Source organism: Pyricularia oryzae, chromosome 3, assembly GCF_000002495.2.
Source record: "Pyricularia oryzae 70-15 chromosome 3, whole genome shotgun sequence".
Classification (NCBI taxonomy): Eukaryota; Fungi; Ascomycota; class Sordariomycetes; order Magnaporthales; family Pyriculariaceae; genus Pyricularia; species Pyricularia oryzae.
Window position 1 is genome coordinate 5621060 of NC_017849.1, and position 20753 is coordinate 5641812.

Here is a 20753-nt window from a genome sequence, read left to right on the forward strand (position 1 = left end):
GCCCCCCCCCCCCCCCCCCCCCCCCCAAAAAAAAAGGACCACGATGTGGTTGACGCAATCAATTCGAGGTGGCAGTCCAGACGGCGGCAGATACATTGTACACTACCACGCAACCACACCGTAGCAGTTTAGGAAAAACAACAAATGGATGTGAGCAAGGGTCCGAAAAGTGTTTAGAAAACGAGGTTTTGAAACGTTGTCGCGAACTCCACGAATTCCCAATCGGGCAACCCCCGCCCAGATCTCTGTCACTCAATTGGCCCGACGTCTTGCGCCACCGGCACTTGGACCTCCCTAGCCTCCCCTCCTGTAACAGAAACCGCCTCGGGGGGGGAGCTCCGTCGTGTGGCGCCCTCTCCTGTCTGGCTTCGTGCATTCCGAATCGAGAAGGACGACGAGGTAAATTCCAACAGGCTTGATCTGGGGTCGATGCAACATCGCCGCTCACCTTGGGGACAAGGAAACATGGGCCGGCAGAGATCCTCCCGCTGTTGCCGACTGCGGGCCAAAAGGGGTCGATCAGATCTGCAGAGACATGTCAAAGTCCCGGATATAAAAGTCCACAGAGCCCTACATTACGTTGCATTTGGTTGTCTGGTAGTATCAACAGTCTTCTCTTCAACGTCCTGAGCCATCGGTTTTTTTGGTGGTTTTTTCTTTCATCCCTTCTTGGTCTTTATCTGTTCGATTCATCCAGTGATCTGTGATCATCCCTGGGACCCGGCGTCTCATTTTCTCTTACGCATAACATACTGCCTACCTTGCTTGTTATTTTTATATTTTTATTCTCCGTCAAACTCTATCACATCCCTCACAATGGTTCGCCTGTCCACCCCGGCCCTCTTGGCATGTGAGTTGTCCCATTATGCGCCAATAAGGGTGGTTCATCCCACTTCTCTTGGTCGATCATTTCATCTCATCACCAAAACAAAGGGGAAGCTAACCTAAAAATAAAATAAAAGTCGTCGCCCTTGCCGTCGCAACGCCCCAGCCCATCACTCCCGACCCCTCCGGAGCCAAAAACGTCGGCAACGGCGCCGGAAAGCAGTTCATCACCGGCGCCTGCAGGAGCACTGCCGACTGCGCCCAGCCCGCCTGCTGCGCCGGAATCGCCGGCGACTCTTCGATTGGCATCTGCTCCGGCCTGGCTGTTGGCAACGCAGCCGGAAAGACGGGCTGCGGCTTTGGCGACGGCGGAGCCAGGGCTGCACCTGCTCCTGCTGCTGCTGCTCCCCCTCCTCCTCCCGTCGCCGCTCCGGTCGCAGCCCCTGCAGCCGGCAACATGAGCACCGGAGGAGCCGCCGCCGTGGTGTCCGGCACGTGCCCTGTCGACTCTGCCAAGTCGGGCAGCCAAAACGTCGGCAAGGGCAACAAGTCCCAGTTCATCACGGGCCAGTGCCTCAGCAAGGCCGACTGCGCGTCCAACTGCTGCGTCGGCCAGGCCAGCGGCGCTGGCGAGTGCAGGGCTGAGCTCGTCGCGACCCAGGCCGGGCTCAGCTGCGACTTTTCCTGCACTGCCTGAGCGGGACGACGACCATAACATGTTTGAGCCCCTCTCGTTGTTTGTGGGGGGTCTCAGGGGCGGCATATTGATGAAGAACAACGTGTATTTTTCTTTAATGTACTATGACCGGAATTTTTCATGGAAACCAGGAAGGGATGGGACGGACAAGGTCCGGGACCTAGGCTTGGATGATACTCGGCGGTTGGGGTTAACAGTACCATAGACCCCGACAGAAATGAAAAAACAAAACAAACGTATGACTTTTTTTGCAACTGGGCACAGGCTCACTCCTCATACCACTCCAGCCACGCATTAGAGATGACCTTGACCCAGATGTTCTCCTTCACGTTCTTGAGCACGAATCCCTCACGGAGCTGGCCCCTGAACCCACGACCATCCGCCTTGGCGAGCATCTCCCCCGTCGAGCTGGCAAACTCCCCGATGGCGCGGTATCCCACGAGCGGCACGAGCGGCACGCCCATGCGCCGGAGCGCAGCCCGCTGCGTCTCCTCGCCGTCGAACCCGCCGTGCTTCCCGCCCTCGGTCCAGAGCGAAAAGGCATAAAACCCGCCCGGGCCACCGCGGTCGGGCGCCACAAGCTCGCCCTGCACGACGGCGGTGCGGCCCTCGCGCGCCAGCCGCCCCGGGATCCCCAGCCTCTCGACCACCGCCCAGAAGCGCTGGCCCGGCGCGCAGACGTACTCCAGCCTGTTTGCGCAGACGCCGACGCGGCCGTGCGGGAACACGCAGAGCTGTTGCTGGCGCCGCTGGGCGTCGGGTTTGCCGGCAAAGTCGTGCAGCGCCGGGAGGCACTTTGCAAAGGGCGAGTCGTTGCGCACAAAGTAGATGGATATCGGGCAGCTGTCCAGCTTCTCGGTGATTTGCACCCTGGTGGCCGCGTGGCGCTCCCACAGCTGCTGCGTCACGTCCTGGATCCGATTCAGGGCCGTTCTTGGGATCATGGGCGGCGGCGGGCCGTAGTGTGCGCCCTTGTGTTCCTCGGGCACGTCCCACTTGACGACGCCGAGGACGTCGTCAAACGACCTCTGCATGGCCACCTCCAGGCCATCCTTGTCGCCGTGCACTTTCTGGAGCTCCGCGACCACCTCCTCGACGCGTGGGTACTCGCCGAGGTGAAAGACCCTGCCCTGCGATATCAAGCTCGACTCTCCGATCCGGAGGGTCCCAATCCGGAATCCCCGCCTCTCCTGGAACAACTCGGCCGATGTGCTCATTTCTTCCCAGAAATTTCCGTCGTTTTCCGGGACAAAACTGTCAATCTGGAAAAAGACCACCAACTGACCCTCCCTGAATCGCCGCTGATCACGTTTTGCGTTGACCACCACCTCCCAGCCGTCGACCGTGATGGCCACATATTTCGATTTTGGCAGCTTTGCATTCTTGACCGGCCTGATCCTGCTGATCCTGCGTAGAGTCACCAGCTTTCGGACAGCCGGTGCCGAGAAGGATTCGGTCGACGCTGCTTTTTCGGCCGTGGGCGATACCGCGAGGGTGCTGTCAGTCGGTATGGTCGGGGAGGTCACGGCCACGACTGGGCTGTCGCCTTCCATGGCCCTGACCGAATGCAGAAATTTTGCGAGTGATATGATATGTGGCAAGAGACAAGCCTGTTCCGCGAGGCTCCTTGTTCTGGCGTTGATATTGTGGGATGCTGGTACTGTTTACCCATCAAACACGTCAAGACGAGCTTCAAAATGATGACATTCTGTAATTTAGGGTGAAAAAGAACCTCGGAATGTTGGACAATACACTTTCAAAAGGCCGTCGCTGGCTGCTGGAGGTAAAGTGATAGCCAGGTGAAAGAAACACTCAAATATTGAAAGGTGACGACGAATCGGCCATGCAGAGAGACTGCTAGCAAATATGACACTTTACCTGGTACTCTGAACACCTTTCTACTCCATGTGTTATCGAGCCCCAGAGGATCTGGGCAGACAAGAGAATTCGAAGAGATGGAGTTATTCGAGAAAAGTTCAGTCGGTGGAAGCACCAGAGTGTACGGCTTGCTCTGCGGTGCGAAGGTGCAGACTCTTTCCCTTGAAGTTCATGATTTGTTCGGTGCAAACAATGATTACCCTCGTGGCTTTCTTCTCCTCACTTCCCTCTCACTTTGCCCCTTCTCAACCTCCAAGCTGATACCCAAAGGACAATGAGATTTTCCGGCCTGGCCAAGCCAGCTGAGGTACCGAGAAGCATATACTGGGGAAACAGGCAGAACAAGTACCTTGGACCTTGACCTTGGCCACCCTTCAGCAGCACTTGCACGACCAAGGTTATGCTTTCATTGTCACCACTACTCATATTACAGCTTGCAATCTTTGAACAGTAATGCCGGCACCTAGGAATTGATGGTGGTGTAGAGTGGTTGTATCAGTATTCGCCAGGGCTAGAGTTATCCATAGTGTTTGGCTTCTAACACATACAAATCGCAGACGTCAACATATATTGCCAAAGAGTCGACGCTTCAGGGCAATTTTAGCCTTTTCGTATAATGGTAGGAACATGTGTTTATTTGATCCTATCACTAGGTGGCCAAGAGTGGCAAAGTAGTTATCACTAGCCGGAGGTGATTGTCTTCAATTTATCCCATTATATATTAATGGGAGCATCGCCGTTAGGCGATAAGTGTCCACGTCAACTGTCCATGCCAAGAGAAGCTTGAGCACCTAGTCTAGGTCTAAACGAATCGGTGGGAACCATCATGAAAATGTCGTGTCAAGACTCGCATACTAAATGCCGCTAATATGCGAAGAAAAAAGAACAAAGAAAAGAGAAAGATTCTAGATCGGGTATAGTTCAGCGAACAGAAGGCAAAGAAAGCGTCCAGAAGAATGGTAAAAGGAAAACGTCTTGTAAATGAAGGATGTGAATCTTTGCTGTAAAGGGTTTGCGCCACCATGCATAACCATCAATGCTTTGTAAAACGAACTTTTTTCGCCAGAGCAGAAAAAAAGAAAAAAAAAATCAAAACGTTAGAGAAACTTCCATTTGGAACTCGCAGTGGGTCGTCTCGTATTGTGAACTCAGTGCTCACCGAGGGCAGTCTCTGCAGGTGCTTGCGCTGCAGAAGGACGGCGGGGACGGGATTCTCCTTTCGTCTGTTGCTCGCTCCTCCGCTTGACTTTGTGAAAATCAACAATCATGTTGACTAGCGTCTCTGCATCGAGTTGCATGCCCCTGAGTTCTTCGCGGCTGAGACCGGGTGCTTCTCCATCGAGCTGTCGCTTGCGATAGGCAGCAAATACAATGCCACGGTTGTGGTCGGACCTGTTTGTTCCGCTGCGTGACCTCGCGATAGGCTTGCCCTTGTCAAGTCGTGGCGACGTGGCGCCAGACTCTTCGGTTGACGCCTCGCTTGTGCTTGCAAGAGAGGAATTCCTACTGTGGTGGCTTTCTGTGGGCGCACAACCCGTGTAGAAGGAGCAAGCATAGCCACGTGCGAATTCACTGTCATTTCTCTCCGGCTGCCGATATTCGATCCATCCTTCATGCTTCAAAATCTTGGAGTGAACACTGTAGGCAATTTCTAGCGGTGGCTTGACAGTGTGAAGACCGTATGCAGCAAGAAAGCGATAGTCGAGACCGGTGTTCTCGTAACGGTCTGGATTCGTGTCATCATGAGCTTCGGAAAACGTAGACGAATGGTTTGAAGATGTTCGCGTGTGTTTTTTGCTGGTTCGTACAGAGCCAGTCCTCCGGGGCGAAGCCAAGCCAGTACCGAAAGGATCACGTGTCGCAGCCGAGGATTTTCTTCGGAGCATTTGCTTGGGCCACATGTCGATGATGTAGATAAGATCGAAACTGTATCGTGATGCGATTCGAGCCACCTCAAAAGCAGCCATCGCAGCCGCTCTATCTTCGGTTGTACCCATTGAAAGCCGAGCCGAGATTCGCTTTACGGAAAGGGGCGTTGGTGCTAGCGCCAAAGGCGGAGGGGTTGGCGGTCCAGAGTCAACGCTCAACTTTCGGAGCGAGCGACTTGGCGATTTGGGCGGAGGGACTGGCTGTTGCGTAGTTTCACTCTGGGGGACGAGGGGCGTTGTGGGGACAGCGGATGTTGACAAAACAGGAGGTGTGGGTGGCCTTTCCTCGGCTATGTCGTCGTCACTGAGACCGAGAAAATCTCCAACGGCAGGCTCCTGTAGGACAATATCAGAAGACCGGGAGCGGTTGTGGGATATCCTCAGTGGTTTGGGATTCTCGATGCGTAGGTTGGCGAACCTGTGCCGTCCTGTCAGCGATCCTGTAGGGGATTGCTGACCTGAACTCCGAGCAGCAAGATCCGGTGCTGACCGTGAGCTCAAAGAGGGTCGCAGCCTCGGTTGTGCAGCAGCCTGTAGGGGTAGCGGGTGTAATACGCTTGGGCTAAGTGTTTTTGGTGAGGTAGGATAGTTCCCGACTTGACTGAGATGGAGGCGGTAATCGTCCTTTGGTGGCGGAGTAGGAGGGTTATCATCGATGCTTGGGAACTTCTCAAGCAGTGCCAGACATTCTGAATCAATGGGGGACGCTGGTGCACAGAGAGTGTTGAGTGAACGTTTGGCATTCTTGCTTTCACCCTCGGTGAATTCGTAATGCAGCAGAGATGCCAGAGACGGGTGCTCCTCGCGTTGTTGAGCAACCAGTGACGAGGAGCGCCGGGGTATCCTTGGCGTTGAGCTGCGGGTGCTGCTCCGCACACTACTGCGGATGCTGCTAGCACCACTGCTGTGCGACTCTGAAGCCGAGAAACGACGCGGAGACCTCGGCGATCTTTTCGCATCTAGGGTATCGTTCAGACGCTTGCACGACGGGGACTTTTCGTCTCTTGCAAGCATCCTGGAGGTAGTTGGTCGAATGAAGGACGGTGCTGGGAAAAGACTCTGTTCGTCTGCAAGTGCGTAAGCTGATTCCGACGAGGATGAGGAGGCGCTGCTTTCGTGAAAAGAGGCAAAAACTGGTGATTTTGATGGTATTTTCTGTTTTCGCATAGAACTAATCTTGCCCTTTGCAAGTAACCTCTCAAAACCGTGGGCCATAACAGAGGCCATGGTAAGAGAGTTATCCGGGGGGATCACCCGGTTCGAGTTGGTGCCGACAAACATATTTTGAGCAGGAACAGCGCAGCCGAGCCGGGATCTGAGGCAGGGGTGATTGAACTGGCTAATGGGATGCTCCGGCTGGCCGATTCGAGTCTGGTGAGGCGTTGGGTGGTCGCGGCTTGCAGGCTCGAAGCAAAGCAAGCACCCGATCAAGCGAGAACCGCAGGGCCGTGTGTTCTTGCCCGAAGGAGAGAGGGCGACCGGGGTTTAGAGTCAAGAGGCGCAGGTCAGGCGATTTCTTCGCGGCCGCGGCGAGGACATATCAACCCTTGTGCGTCGCACCGGCCGAGCAGGACGCGGCTGGAGCCAGTGTGACGTCGCACAACAGCGACGGGGCGGAGGCAGCAAAGAAAGAGATTGTGTGCTGCCGGTACCTGAAGGTGCGTCGTGTGGCCGAGTCCCGTGTAGGAGGGCGAGCGCCACAGCGAGCAGGTGCGACGTCTCGAAGCTGCAGTGTTTCCCGGATTGCAAGTCAAGGCTGTTTTGGACCGGTCTCTGACTGAAATTTGCGCAACTTTGAAAGGTCAGTCAGGCTGGGTAGGGTCATAAGTTGAGGGGTTTTGATCCAGGCGAGGTGGAGGTGAAGAGATGTAGATCTTCAAAGCCAGGGTTGGTGAGGGGACGTGGGTGGTTTTAATTTTCCGTATGTTTTTCTTTTCTTTTCTGTCTTTTTGTCCGGTATCGTGAACCGCTAGTAGGTGGTTGTCTAGACAGGAAGGTGCATGTGGGAGCAGGCTGGTGGTGGCGTTTTACAAGTTGAGACACTAGTGATGAGAGATGGCTGGGTGACCAGGCAGTTTACCGGCGACCCAAGTAGGTGATCTGCAAGGCGGCTGCTCCTTCCCTTTGGAGAGATGTGCGGAGGGCGAACGGGTGCGGGTAGAAAGGGCGGCGGCGCTTTTGGGGCGGAAAGAAAAGAGAGAAGAAGAAAAAAAGAAAAGAAAACGGCCGAGACCACGTACCTTCTACGATTCGATTCTTCTGTCGTATCTTTCTTGTGTGCCTAGATTTGTGGTGGTATCTGCGCTGCTTCCGTGTCTCTGGTCCTCTGTATGAGCTAGACAGCAGACGGTGACAGCTACATTCGCATGGGCAGAGAGGGAGGGATACCAAGCATCAAAACCTAAATCGAAACCACAACCAAACAAAAAACGAAGTGGGCGTTCCACAGACTTGAATGGGAAACTTGAGAGAGATAGAAATTAAATTCGACGGTTGAGTGATTAATTGCCCGATCCCTAGGTACACTAGGTAATCAACCCCACGCGCTACGTCCTAGTCAATACCAGGTAAGCTGTCAAAGAGTGAAGCCAGGCGAGATACGGAGTAGATCCAGCTCCCGGTCCGGCGGGAAGAAAACAAAACAAAATCAAGTTGTGGTTCTTTTAGGTCCTCACTACGCAGTTGGAAAGCCTGGTCGTTTTGGAGCGAGGGACCCTTGAAAGCCTCCAATCCGTACCAGTAATAAGTTACGGTGTAGTGCTACCGTTAGTTGAACAAAAAGGTCGCTTGATTCGATTGGACAATTCGAGCGGGGAGCTGTTGATGCTTGCAGGCATCGAGTGCTTTGACGAGCTGATGGACCCACCAGGCCCCTACCTCCCACCTCGCTCTACGCCTTGAGCAAGGTTGGGTGACGAGCATTTCCAGTTGGAGAACAGCTCCCCTGTTTAGACCCCCTATAATCAAGGAGGAGTTGACAGTCTAGACGTCGAATGGATCCAGCCGGTCAAATGTTTACAGTTAGTACAATGCGATGCGTCAATTTTCACAATCGATATCTTCATTATTCAGTCCTTACTCATTAAATCAGTCCTTCCTTGTTCACTCACTGCCGAACTTGGGATGACACTGACAAATCTTGACAGTATTCGTCAGAAAAATTCCGGCTGTCATCCTACCTACTTTTGCATGCTTGCCATGATTGTTACCGGGATTCCCTATGTATACAGTATTCCAGGCACGAATCGCTATCGGATCATCAGATACTTCTAACCATGATCCATCCTTAACAGAAATTGCAGTGTAGCAGCCTCTGGCGAGCCTTAGCCTCAATTACAGCTATGTACAAGGTAGCATGGTCTAGTTTGGTCGGCCGGCTAGCACCTTGGTTAGCTCACCCGAGACGAGTTTGCTTCCATGTGCTGCTATATTGGCTCATCTTGCAATGCAGGGTTGCCAGCTTCGGGAAGAATTTTGCTTGGGGAAATTTTATTTCGTCCTGTTCTCTGCATTTCTATCTGCACATTGCCGCCCGGCAAGCCGGTTGCTGGTCGGTTGCATTATTATTACAATGCACCTTTGCAGCCTTGTCACAAATTCAGCACATTTGACATGGGATGACAAACCCCCGCAGTGTCCACTGTGTCCACAATTCGGATTGCTGACACCCTTGCTACCGACCGGTCGCAAATACTTTGTAGTAACCTTGATAGCACATTGCGATTCAACGGAACAAAGAATTTAGATGTATCTGCCTGCCAGTCAGCCACCAGCCACGATCTCATACAAGGTTCGAGATGAAAGCCAAAGGAATAGACCAATTTGGTTCGAATACTCAAATCGATCGGAACCAACCGACCTAGCAACGAATCTTAGTAGCAAATGAAAAATAACAAAGAACAAAGAACCAATAACAATGGACAAATCCGGATGGTTGCATGAGCCGTTGCCGCCCATCCTTCCTGATCCTTGTCAAATCACCTGCAATAATACTACTGGCACAGTAGGGCAACAGATCGACATATAACGCGTTTTTTCCACAATTTGTTCTCGGGTGACGAGAATCTTTACCAAAAGCAACTCATCAACCAACCACGGTGTTTTGAGATCCATGTGGTTCAATCCCTTGTCCCTTACGCGCATGGCAGAGCAGAAACAAAGGAAAATCTGAGATCCTAGTCATCAAATCCAGGCTATCGGCTACCCTGGCAAGCACAAGTACTCGAGCGCCCATTGGTTCCCGTTTTGTCTTGGGCCATGGGCCGTGCGCTAGCTTTACCAAGATTGACAGTGGCCAAGCCGCAAAAGAAAAGAAAGTAAGATGATTGTCATGACAAGCACTTTCTGAATATCTACATACATAGTAGAGGTATAGATAGATCTGCGTATACGTAGCCTACATCGGGAATCGAATCTTCCAAGATCAGAGGCTTGTTCCATTCGAATATGTCCTGCGGATACCACTGTTCTCCTAAAGTCAAAGTAGCTTGGTAGATGCTTCTGTACGTCGTGTTGCTACCTATTCTGTTACATGTGCCAAGCTGTGGTTTCGGTGCACTACCGAACTTGAGCACAAAACAAAAATTCGACGTTGGGTCCGTTCGACGTCAGGATCCAACATTGACAGCTTTGACGTGAGGTCCGTGAACTAGGGCAACAAGGACCTTCCCTGCGGTCAGGAACGGGGAGACGCTTACAAAAAAAAAAGAATTACAAAAAAAAGGATTACAAAAAATAAATTACAAAAAAAAAGGAAACTAAAAAAAATAAGGGACGCGCACAAGGGCCGCTGACAGTCTAACTAAAGCTGGAAATCTGATCGTGATTTGATCATTTCATTTGCGCCTTTTTTCTGGTAGCGAAACAGAACTCAAGATCAGTGTGCCCCAACTGTCGTGCAGTACCGTACGAAGTGCATACGAAGCACCAAGTACAGTACCGAACCGATTATAATAGAATGAATATAAGAGTTAATTGAGGATATCTGCAGGTTTATTGGTTTTCGCCACCGCGCACGCTGGTACGGGCACCCACCGGTGAACAAACCATCTGATAACTGGTAGGCACCAACTACCTACAATGGACACCTAGGTACGGCAAACACCGTGTTCCATCCGGTCTCTGACATGTAGTCGCACATTTTGTTTAGTCCTATCATCTGGATCCCTCCATGCACATCTATGTATCTGCGGACATGACCGGATATGGCAAGCTGATCCGACTGGGTTCATGGACCGACCGACTATCATGTTGTCTCAACCTTTTAGAAGCTGATGCCTGTCAAATTTGTCACGACCGTCAGCCACCAGTGATTGATCCGCGTCAGGTGAGCTTATCGAGGGCGGCGCGGCTTTTCAAAAACGCACAACGGCTCAGCGAGTATACCGCAGCCTACCCCCTTGATGCAGATATGCAGCTTGACAGAAAAAGAGGGTAAACCGGTGTACGAAAGTACCCCATCGGCCGCGTCTTGTTCCCTGCACTGCCCAAAAGTCAATGCGTTTTGCTGCGACTCTGGATAACCCTTCCGCGGTTGCGCTTGGCTTCTTTTGCTTGCTTGCATACGTCCATCTAGCTTTCTCTCTTTTTTTTGCCGTTCCGCCCCTCCTTCCCGCCGGGCGCCGCTCTTTTTCCAGAACTAGCTCAGCGTCTGTGCGGGAAACCTACGTGGTACTCTCTTCTGCGGCTCTCGTCCGGCACTCTTTTTTTGTGTGTCTCTCCCTCACGCGTTGCATGCCGTATTCATGTTCATAAAACCGATCCTTCAAACCCAAGGGGTTCGCCACTCGTGACATGTCCTGTTTCCGCGCACATTTCCGCCCTTTCTTTCCCCTCTTTGGTTGCATATGTAATTTATATGTCCCTTACTTTGGCTAGTTGCGTTATAATTACGTTCAAACCTCCACTATAGTGCAAGCAAGGATCCGGTTACGAAGTGGCTTGCGACATCTTTTGGCGTCGAGGTTAGGGGGACTTGAAATCAAGGCAAGCTGAGGGAAGAGTAAAAAAAAAAAAAAAAAAAAAAAAAAAAAAGCGTGTGTGTTTTGCCTTTGTCTCACCCCAGCGCCCATTGTCCGTCTTTCCAGAGGCGCCACAAGGGCGACATTATTTTAGTGCAGAACGGAGAGTTGACCTCCCGGCTCCGATCACATCACAAATAGCAACAATGGAAGCTTGTGGTGATGGACCCCTTTTGTTATATGCAGTGATGCCATTAAAACCCCTGCATTAAACTGTTCCTCATCATCATCGCCGGGGTTACAACCCCTTGCATGACGTTGTTCTTTTTTTTCCATGGAAAAAGCATCACGGGAAAGACTTCCTTTGCATCCGAAATGCGAATTTCTCCCGCCGGCGCCACCGTCCGACAAACTTTCCGGCCGATGTCCAGATCCATCGCTTCAACGCCGTGGCACGCCAAGTAAAATCACGAGTCATATTAAACGTGCAGGAACAAAACGAAAAGTAAAACAAAAAAACACAAAATCCCCGAAGGTTTCTTTTTGTATGATCTCGGTAAACGTTCAACTAGTAGTTTGCGTACCACGGATTCGAGAAACACAGTTCGTGATGCCCCTGGCTTGGTGTAGCGCACCACAAGAACATGGTTTACGGGGTGCTACGGGCTCGGGAGTGGGCAAGGGGGAAGGGGGAAAAAATGTAGATGGATGTAACCGAAGGCTGTCGAAGGTGGCAAATTCGCCTTGATGTTGGGTCAGGTCCCATCACCATGGGCTGGCTACAGTAGTAAAGGTCGGGTAATAAGGCAGGTTACAGTATACATGGGTGGGAAAAGCTAGCCTGTAGAAAGGTAGGAATAAACGTAATATGATGGGGGCTATAAGCACGGGCCGTTCGTGTAAGTTATATCAGATCTATATTAATGGCAACCCTTCCTTATTCAAGGTGGGTGCATCTTGTGCAGTCAAAGTGATGGCAACTCATCTAGTCTAGGTGTAGTCAAGGTACTTGGCAGCTATCTGATGTCTTGTGTCACAGTTCTATGGTGGCAGACACAACGACACTACGAGAGTTGCCATCATAGTCTATAGACTAGTTCTAGAAAGAACTCGACCTATACACATCGCCAAACTGATAGAAGCCCGAGAGGGTCACTTATTGACACGATGTGAAGGCAGTCAATACTGGAGAAGTCGTGTGGGACCGGGTGTGCACTATGCAAGGGGCAACACTACCGTATGTTAAATCCACGCTGAAGAACTTGGCAGCGGCGTCATCCCCTGTTTGACCACATATGCCTGCATCTGCTGGCGCAATCCGCAGTTGAGTTGCATGTAGTCCGGCCCGGGAGCTGTAGAGGTGAGTAAGCCGTGACCATAGGTCATGAAAACTTTAGGGACAACTCACCTAGACCTACTACAATCTTTTAGTCACCTTGTCGACTATGACAGACCGAGTGACATATAGTTTCCATTCGCAAATCACATGCGTGCTTGCTTGAGACTGCAGATTCTCATCGACTCATTTGGGTTTGCCTCATAACATGGTTTGTCGTGACATGGCCGCCTGACCGTGAATAATGCGCTGACTTTGAAACGCTTATAAAAGCATGGCATCGAGACTACTCTGGTCTTGCGAATTTTATTTGTCTGTCTCTTTCCTCATTAGTATAGCTATATATAAAACTACTGGTACATACATCTCACGTCACTTGCCCCCGGCTTGACCTCTGGTGCTGCAGTTCCTGGCTCCGCATCCTCGGCCTGGAAAGCGACGCGATCTCATTGCCGCACTCTTCAGTGAAAAACAAAACGGGTTTGATCAATCTAGTTATCCAGAACCAGTTGTTTTACGATAACAACAACACGAGCGCATCGCTCCTTGTTAGTTCCGAGTGCTGCAAGAAGAGCGCACCACTCTTTAAAGATGTCAGACGCCGCGGTTGTCTCAGTTCCTGCTCAGTTCGAGCTCGAGAGTGGCTTGTCTGGCTAGGAGACGCTCGCTAGCGGCGCAGGTGGCAGTAATGACAGCGAGGACGAGGATAAAAAGCCTGAAGATGCTATCGACATGGATGTGATCTCTATGTTGACAGTGGCACGGCACATAGAGGACATGGGTTTTTGCACGCATGCATTGTTGTTCACGCGCAGACTCTAGAGCCCTGACTCTAGATGTACTCTTTTTCTTTTAGTATATACTCTCCCTTGTATTGCTTGTGGATAGTTCGAGCATCGAGGAGAGTGATTCAGATAGCGACGAGAAACTCTCTACGCTTACTTTGAGTGTCGGCAAGAACACACCATCGAGCAAATCTACGCCTGGCTTGACTCTCAGAAAGCACCCTCGAGAGAAAAAAACTCCCAGAGAGTGGTCCAGCGATGGCGAGTCCGGCGCTACTACAACGAAATACGTTGCAAAAAAAAAAGTCTGCTGCAACGTAAAAGGGTGTGTGTTTGACACAACTGCCTTTGCATCTTCTTTAGCCACGGTGTTTACACGACCGGCGGTGAGCTTATCAATTCGCTCAATAGACGAGGACAACACCGAGAACGACATCCTTCACAAGTTCGACTACAGCTTCTATGCCAGGGAGTTCAACTGTGCTTTTCAGTGTGCGGGTTTCAGGTGAACCCAACTTGAATATAAAAAGACACCCTCGCTGATTTCTGGGCCCTCATGGACCCAGTATGCCCGTCATGGTATCCCGCAGTTCTCAGACTGCATCGCAATAGGGCCCGAGTGACTGGACAGACAAAGATTACACGTCCGGAGAGAACTACTCAGGTCATGACCATAACTACTTGTTCCGGGTACATATGAATACTCGCCGTCGTTATCAACGGGGGTATGATCCTTTCCCGGCATTTTCACCATCCACCATCCACCATCCACCATCCACCATCCACCATCCACCATCCACCATCCACCATCCACCACCCACCATCCACCATGCACTGTTCGATACCGATAGCGAACTTAAGCTTGTATTCCGGCAGATCCCTGAAGATGATGATCCAAGCCTAGCCCGCCTGGACAAGCAACAAGAATGTGCAGCACGCGCTATATCGGGTTAACGAATCGGCCGTATCGGCGCGATACGAGCTCTTCACTGCGCAGTCAGACCCTCAAGTGATTAAGTCGGCGCTTTAACCGGCCAACGGGAGCTTTTTGCTTTTTGACAGCACCTTTAAAGCACCTCTTTCCATATCTGTGTTCAAATGCAGAGATTCTCGGCCTATCATTGGTAAGCCTGACAACCCTACACAGACAAAGTTTGCCTACCTCATCACAAGGAGCGCTCAAAGCTTCGCATCATTCCCTTCCTCCTCCCCCAAAAGATTCAAGAACGCCTGGTGGACCTCGTCCGTGAGATCGCTGGCCTGCAAACTCCTCCCTTTCTTCGCAAACGCCAGCCTCGAGCACTCCCTCGTCACGGCACACCCGCCAAAAGCAGCCAGCCGCACCGTCTCACTGCCCTGGGCCTCGCCGGTGCCCTCCCGCCATTCCTCGCTGCTGCCTTCCCACAGCCCGTCGAGCGCCGCCTTGCGCCACGCCAGCATCGTCGCGATGCAGCCCGTCAGCGTGTCTCCCTGTCCACCGCTGCGCTTCTTGCCGCCCTCGAGGTCGACCACGAGCGCGTCCCTGTCTCCACCGTCGCTGACGATGTCTTTGCCGCCCTTTTGCACAATCATCACCCCTCCCAACGCCCTGGCCAGGGCGTCGGCCCTGGCGGTCGCCGTGTCTCCCTCCTTGGCGTCTTCGATGCCCAGGGCGCTCGCCAGCCTCCGAAACTCGACAACGTTGGGCGTCAGGACCGCGAGCTTGTAGCCCTTGACCAGCGCCGGGTCCCTCTGCACCAGCTGCAGGGCGTCGGCGTCCAGCACCAGCGGCATGTTGCGTTCCCTGGCCGCGGCCACGACGCGCGCACACGTGGCTTGCATCAACGGATCGCGTCCCAACCCCGGCCCGATCACGAGGACGTGTAGTCGAGATAGCATCTGTATAATCGGCGACGCGACTTTGTCCGGGTCTTGGTCGTGGTTGTTTGCGGTGCTCGAGCCGTCGGAGGAGGTCTGGCGCATCAGCGGGTGCACCATCAGGTTCGGGCTGTACGTCTTGATGACTGCGGCGGCGGCCGGCGTGCAGATGACGTGGGACTAGATTATATCTGTCTGTCAATATGGGATTTCGGCAACGGGGGCAGGAGACCGGCTGGCAAAGGTACTGACCATGTCGCATCCCAGACGCGCGCTGGCCATCGCGGAAAAGTACGGCGCGCCGGTGTAGTCTTCGCTACCGCCGATGACGCCGACGCGGCCTAGTTGGCCTGTGGCATACGGTAATTGTTCAAGTCAGCCCATTGTCAAAGTTTTGTTGTTGATTGCGACTGTGTGCCCACACAGGCGTCCGGCGTGGCGGTGGTGGTGAAGAAGGCAGAAGAAACGTTGCCCGCCCACCTTTGTGGAATTTGTCCAGCATTGGCGGGACCAAGCGCCGCACCGACGCCATCACTCCTCTTGTAGCCGCAGACATTTGTGGCTCGGTATCCGTAGACATTTTCAACCCTGTCAAATTAAAGACAACTAAATTATCTTGGATTCTAATTAATTGAATGCGCCGGGCTGCCTTTTATCAATGTGGGTTTCGTGCATACAAGGCAGTCGATACCGAGCGTAGGTGTGACGTACCCCGATGAGGGGTCGCTTTGATCTCCCACGCAAGCCTCGGTGGGTATAAGCACAGAAGCATCTGATGTATTACAAAACAGAAACATATCAGATCTATGGACTATGGGTTTTAGGTAAAACTTCTTGAACGAGAAAAAAACCCAGATCAGGACTGCCAAGAAACTAATGCAGAGAAATGTTTGTGCAAAAAAAGCAGTGTTGCGTGCAACTGGCTTGGGAGATACCTCATGTACAAATCTGTTTGTAATGCTTTCTTGTAGAGAGGGCCACGTTATAGTATCCACACAATTAGTTATTTAATACAACCCAGTCTATCTCAGTGCCACTCATTAGGCAAATAGATAGTGACATAAGTCTGCAGGGAAATGGAGAGGTATGTAGGTAGGAAGAGAGGCGGGTCAACATACTGTAGGTGGGTATAAAGGCAAATAAGTACAGGTCCGTACGCAGGCGGATGTTTAAAACGATGGATGAGTATTCGTTACATCCCGAGGTTCCTAGTGCGGACTTACCTAGATGTGCTACATGAAGAATAATAGTGTGAGTTTCATGACGTGGCCCTGCACAAGAGATTATTCAGGAAGAATATAATGCAATGGGATATCAGGTAAAAATCATTTATATGGAATATCGGCGGAAAGGAGAGCCACATGCACAGGTCGGCCTGGTTGAGAGTACCACGCATATAAATATCTGCGAAAACGTCCCAGTTTAAAAGACTCTCTGGGAAAATATGGTCAATTCATAAAGGCAATATTCTAAGAAGGGTGATTTTATGCAACTTACAATGTTATTTATATGTAACAGACGTAATTAGTACACAAGTGTTAATATTGGCAATATACGCACGGTAACCCTTTCAACATTTTCTATTAATTAAGATAATAATGGGTAAAGTAATACAATACAATAGACAAATAGGCAGAGAGATGCACAAGCAGGTCGACAGAAAAATGTGCAGTCAGGTAGGTGGGCAGCTTAATAGGTAAATAAATATCGAGCAGGTATACAAGCAAGTACCTAGGTACCTAGCTTGGTACATAGGAAAGTAAGCATATGAGCTGAGAAGTAGATGAAATAGGTACACATATGATCAGGTAATATCTGCAAAAAAAATAATGACAATATATATTTGCTTGCAGAAATATTATGTAACGTACTGTCGAGAAAGACATGTGATAACTGATAATTGTCCGAGCAGAAAAGAAATTCCACGAAATATCTACCAAGACTACTATAGGACAGGGCCCAAGTGGGTTAGAATTTACACATCAGACAGTGAGGATTATATCATAAGGAACTCTCAAAAGCAATGATGTCATGGAAGTTGGGACGATACGAGCTAGACAGAATTACGTTGAGACGATTAAGTTTCTGCGAATTATACAGCCAAGACAAGACGAACATACAGAAGAGTCAATATTAAGACAAAAGGAATTCGAGTGCTTGATTGAGTTTCGACTCTATTTTTACAATGAACACACTGGAGAAGTTTTTGGCATCACTCTCGCCTGTTTCTCCCGGTCCCTCGACACACAAGGTAAAAGAAGAGCCTCTCCTGCCGTTCTAGTAGATGAAAACACAAATCTCAGGTATAAACATCCACCCGCATCTGTCCTACGCCGTTTGGAAAATGCTTTTGTGTATGTGACACACCCGATATTTAGGCGATGAAGCTCTTGGTGAAAGAACCGACAACATCCCTCAACCTGGCCTCAAGGTCCTTGCTGATGGCACCCTCCTTCTCGATGGTGGCAAGCAGGTCAGACTCGTTGGTCTTGAGGTGGGACAGGAAGTCAGCCTCCCATTGCAGGATCTTGGCGACGGGGACGTTGTCGAGGAAACCGTTGACACCAGCGAAGATCAGGGGAACCATCTCGTTAACGGCCATAGGCGAGTACTGCTTCTGCTTCAGGAGCTCGGTCAACTGTGGATGAAATATGTTAGCTTGGGTTACAGCAAAATTCGAGTAGATTTTCAACTTACGCGTTCACCACGGTTCAGGGTCTGCTTGGTGGCAGCGTCCAAGTCGGAACCGAACTGGGCGAAAGCAGCGACCTCACGGTACTGAGCCAAGAAGAGCTTGAGCGAACCAGCGACCTGCTTCATGGCCTTGAGCTGGGCAGCGGAACCGACACGAGACACGGACAGACCGACGTTGATGGCAGGGCGGATACCCTTGTAGAAAAGCTCGGCCTCCAAGAAGATCTGACCGTCGGTGATGGAAATCACGTTGGTGGGAATGTAAGCGGACACATCACCACCCTGGGTCTCAATGATCGGCAGAGCAGTCATCGATCCTCCTCCGTGCGTACGATTATTCATCTTTGCGGCACGCTCGAGCAGACGCGAGTGCAGGTAGAAAACGTCACCGGGGTAAGCCTCACGTCCCGGGGGACGACGGAGCAGCAGAGACATTTGACGGTAAGCAACGGCCTGCTTGGACAGATCGTCGAAGATGACGAGAGAGTGCTTTCCATTGTCACGGAACCATTCCCCGATCGATGCACTTTGTTTAAAATAATAGCTGTCAGCGTACTTGAACTCCATCGAGGCTTCATGGGATATGTGAAAGGTGAACGTTGGGGAGACACGTGATAGGAGGTAGAATGGTGCACGTGATAGGGATGCACATGTGAGAGGAAGGTACGCGATACAGGAAGGCGTAATCGGGATAGCGGATATGATAGGAAGGAGCACGGGGATAGGGGTTGTGAGTGTATGGTATCGCGAGATTAGAACATACCCAGTGAAAGGAGCAAGATACTGCAGAGGAGCGGCCTCAGAGGCGGTCGCAGCGACAACCACCGAATAACGCATGGCATCGTTCTCCTCAAGCGTCTTGACGAGCTGGGCAACAGTGGAACGCTTCTGGCCAACGGCGACGTAGACACAGTAAAGCTTCTTGGTCTCATCGTTGGAGTTGTTCCACCTCTTCTGGTTCAGCATGGCGTCCAGAGCGACGGCAGTCTTGCCGGTCTGACGGTCACCAATGATCAGCTCACGCTGACCACGGCCGATGGGCACCATGGCGTCGACAGACTTAAGACCAGTCTGCACGGGCTGGTTGACGGACTGACGGGGCAGAATGCCGGGGGCCTTGAGCTGAGCACGGCTCCTCTCCTTGGTGTTGATGGGTCCCTTGCCGTCGATGGGGTTACCGAGGGCGTCGACGACACGACCAAGCATCTCGGGGCCAACGGGGATATCAACCTAGGGGTCAGGGGTTGTTAGTTGCTGGCGACATCCAAGGAGTTGTTATATTTTGCTTACAATCTCTCCGGTACGCTTGACAGTCTCGCCCTCCTTGACAAGACGGTCAGAACCGAAAAGCACGACACCGACCTGGCCGGCCTCGAGGTTCATGCACATTCCCTTGACACCGGAAGCGAACCTGCGAAACAGTTAGTTGATGTTACGGAGCGAGTTCTGGATCTTGTTAGACTCACTCGACAAGCTCCTCGGCCTGGACGTTGGCCATACCGTGCACACGGGCGATACCATCACTGTGAAATGAGAAAAATTAGCATCCATGTCGCACTGATGACAACTCTTCTCCCAATTGGCGTCGAGTTGTTCTGATGTGGAATTGCGCGATAGCTTGATCCAATGCAAGCTTCCATCGAGTCGCTCGAATGTCTTTGACGTACCCGACGGACAGCACACGGCCAGTCTCGGCGAGGCCAGCCTCCTCCTGGACACCGCGGATCCTTTGCTCGAGAATCGAAGAGACCTCGGTCGGCGAAGCCTTGTCGGCGTAGGTGCGAGCCTGCCTCGAGGCAAAGGCGGGAGCGGCATTGCGGGCCTGGGCGTGAGGAGTGAAAAACCAGTTAGCCGAAGTGCTTTGTGGTTACACCAAAGCACCTCAAAACCTGCAAACTTTCTCAGAGCTCAACCAAGCTCCCGAAGCTCTCCGAGGTTGCCAAAACCACCCCATTGAGCTTAATGAAGCTCCCCGAAGAGCCTCGAGATGAATTGGTCCGGTCCGGAGGCGCGTTGGATGGCATTGAGGTCCAAAAGGTTCGAGGAAGATGACAACTTACAGCGACCCTGCCGGAGGCAGAGACGGCGCCGACTGCGCGGGTCGACTGGCGGAGGGCGTTTCTGAACATTATTAACTGGTATCTGGGGGTGTAAGAAAAACAAGAGAAGCGATTGCGAACCACCTTGCAATCGCGTTGGGGAAGAGAGGAGATTGGGAGCTTATGGACTTTGATGAAAAAGAGGACTTTTTTCGGAGCAAGGAAGCCACCAAAACGAGAGGAAGAGCCCGGGCCTGAGAGGAGTCGAGTGGAGTCCTGTGCTCTGTATGGACCAATCCCGGGAGAAGCAGGAATTTCTCGCTGGGCACGGGCCAGCACGTCAAGAAACCGGTTGCCCGAAGAGATTGACGGCCCGCAACGGCTGGTCGGCAGCTGACAATCAATGCCTGAGGATCAGTTGGTGGTATGAGCGTTCTCAACGCGACCGAGGTAGTTAGGTCAATATTGAGAGCGCCCAAATACTGAACAGGAAGTAAAAGTGCATTTTGTTTTCGCAATTTAATTAAATTCCGTACGTGACCGACCTACCTATATGGTATCTTATGTACTTGCCTATCTGACTTCTTATGTCCTTGCCTATCTGACTTCTTATGTCCTTGCCTATCTGACTTCTTGTTTACCTTCCTACCTGACTGTACATTAATTAGGTGGTATAAGTCGTGGTGTAGGATGTTGTAGAGAGGTTAGGTGGGTAAATAAGAAGTGTACCCAGCGCAGGTAATTCCTTTGTGGG

At 51.7% G+C, this 20753-nt stretch overlaps 5 protein-coding genes across 5 annotated transcripts; 1 reads left to right on the plus strand and 4 right to left on the minus strand.

Moving 5' to 3' along the window:
• Positions 1 to 816: 816 nt before the first annotated feature.
• MGG_07749 (uncharacterized protein) lies at positions 817 to 1522 on the plus strand (the record flags this gene model as incomplete). Its single annotated transcript, XM_003712913.1, has 2 exons — positions 817 to 850; positions 963 to 1522. The coding sequence occupies 2 exons, from the start codon at positions 817 to 819 to the stop codon at positions 1520 to 1522; spliced, it is 594 nt and encodes a 197-aa protein (XP_003712961.1).
• Positions 1523 to 1788: 266 nt separating this feature from the next.
• On the minus strand, positions 1789 to 3075 carry MGG_07750 (uncharacterized protein; the record flags this gene model as incomplete). Its single annotated transcript, XM_003712914.1, has 1 exon — positions 1789 to 3075. One exon carries the CDS (start codon positions 3073 to 3075, stop codon positions 1789 to 1791), a length of 1287 nt encoding a protein of 428 aa, XP_003712962.1.
• A 946-nt stretch (positions 3076 to 4021) lies between these two features.
• Positions 4022 to 7993, minus strand: MGG_07751 (uncharacterized protein). The gene is made up of 2 exons (XM_003712915.1): positions 7569 to 7993; positions 4022 to 7120 (listed from the first exon to the last, which is right to left on the minus strand). The coding sequence occupies exon 2, from the start codon at positions 6607 to 6609 to the stop codon at positions 4549 to 4551; it is 2061 nt and encodes a 686-aa protein (XP_003712963.1). The 5' UTR covers positions 6610 to 7120; positions 7569 to 7993; the 3' UTR covers positions 4022 to 4548.
• Positions 7994 to 14169: 6176 nt separating this feature from the next.
• On the minus strand, positions 14170 to 15937 carry MGG_13834 (YjeF). Its single transcript, XM_003712916.1, has 3 exons — positions 15747 to 15937; positions 15519 to 15616; positions 14170 to 15446 (listed from the first exon to the last, which is right to left on the minus strand). Exons 1-3 carry the CDS (start codon positions 15844 to 15846, stop codon positions 14589 to 14591), a joined length of 1056 nt encoding a protein of 351 aa, XP_003712964.1. The 5' UTR covers positions 15847 to 15937; the 3' UTR covers positions 14170 to 14588.
• A 1395-nt stretch (positions 15938 to 17332) lies between these two features.
• On the minus strand, positions 17333 to 20276 carry MGG_07752 (ATP synthase subunit alpha). The gene is made up of 7 exons (XM_003712917.1): positions 20021 to 20276; positions 19628 to 19782; positions 19427 to 19483; positions 19251 to 19371; positions 18724 to 19190; positions 17964 to 18486; positions 17333 to 17904 (listed from the first exon to the last, which is right to left on the minus strand). Exons 1-7 carry the CDS (start codon positions 20087 to 20089, stop codon positions 17641 to 17643), a joined length of 1656 nt encoding a protein of 551 aa, XP_003712965.1. The 5' UTR covers positions 20090 to 20276; the 3' UTR covers positions 17333 to 17640.
• Positions 20277 to 20753: the final 477 nt, after the last annotated feature.

Bases quoted from the DNA above. Each gene is read 5' to 3' on its own strand.
- MGG_07751 (XM_003712915.1), bottom strand. From the start codon at position 6,609: ATGTTTGTCGGCACCAACTCGAACCGGGTGATCCCCCCGGATAACTCT.
- MGG_13834 (XM_003712916.1), bottom strand. From the start codon at position 15,846: ATGTCTACGGATACCGAGCCACAAATGTCTGCGGCTACAAGAGGAGTG. The intron at 15,617-15,746 runs GTGGGCGGGCAA...CGTATGCCACAG, and splicing joins GCTGGACAAATTCCACAAAG to GCCAACTAGGCCGCGTCGGC. The intron at 15,447-15,518 runs GTCAGTACCTTT...GATATAATCTAG, and splicing joins CGCGTCTGGGATGCGACATG to TCCCACGTCATCTGCACGCC.
- MGG_07752 (XM_003712917.1), bottom strand. From the start codon at position 20,089: ATGTTCAGAAACGCCCTCCGCCAGTCGACCCGCGCAGTCGGCGCCGTC. The intron at 19,372-19,426 runs GTGAGTCTAACA...ACTGTTTCGCAG, and splicing joins CAGGCCGAGGAGCTTGTCGA to GTTCGCTTCCGGTGTCAAGG. The intron at 19,191-19,250 runs GTAAGCAAAATA...CCTGACCCCTAG, and splicing joins TCAAGCGTACCGGAGAGATT to GTTGATATCCCCGTTGGCCC.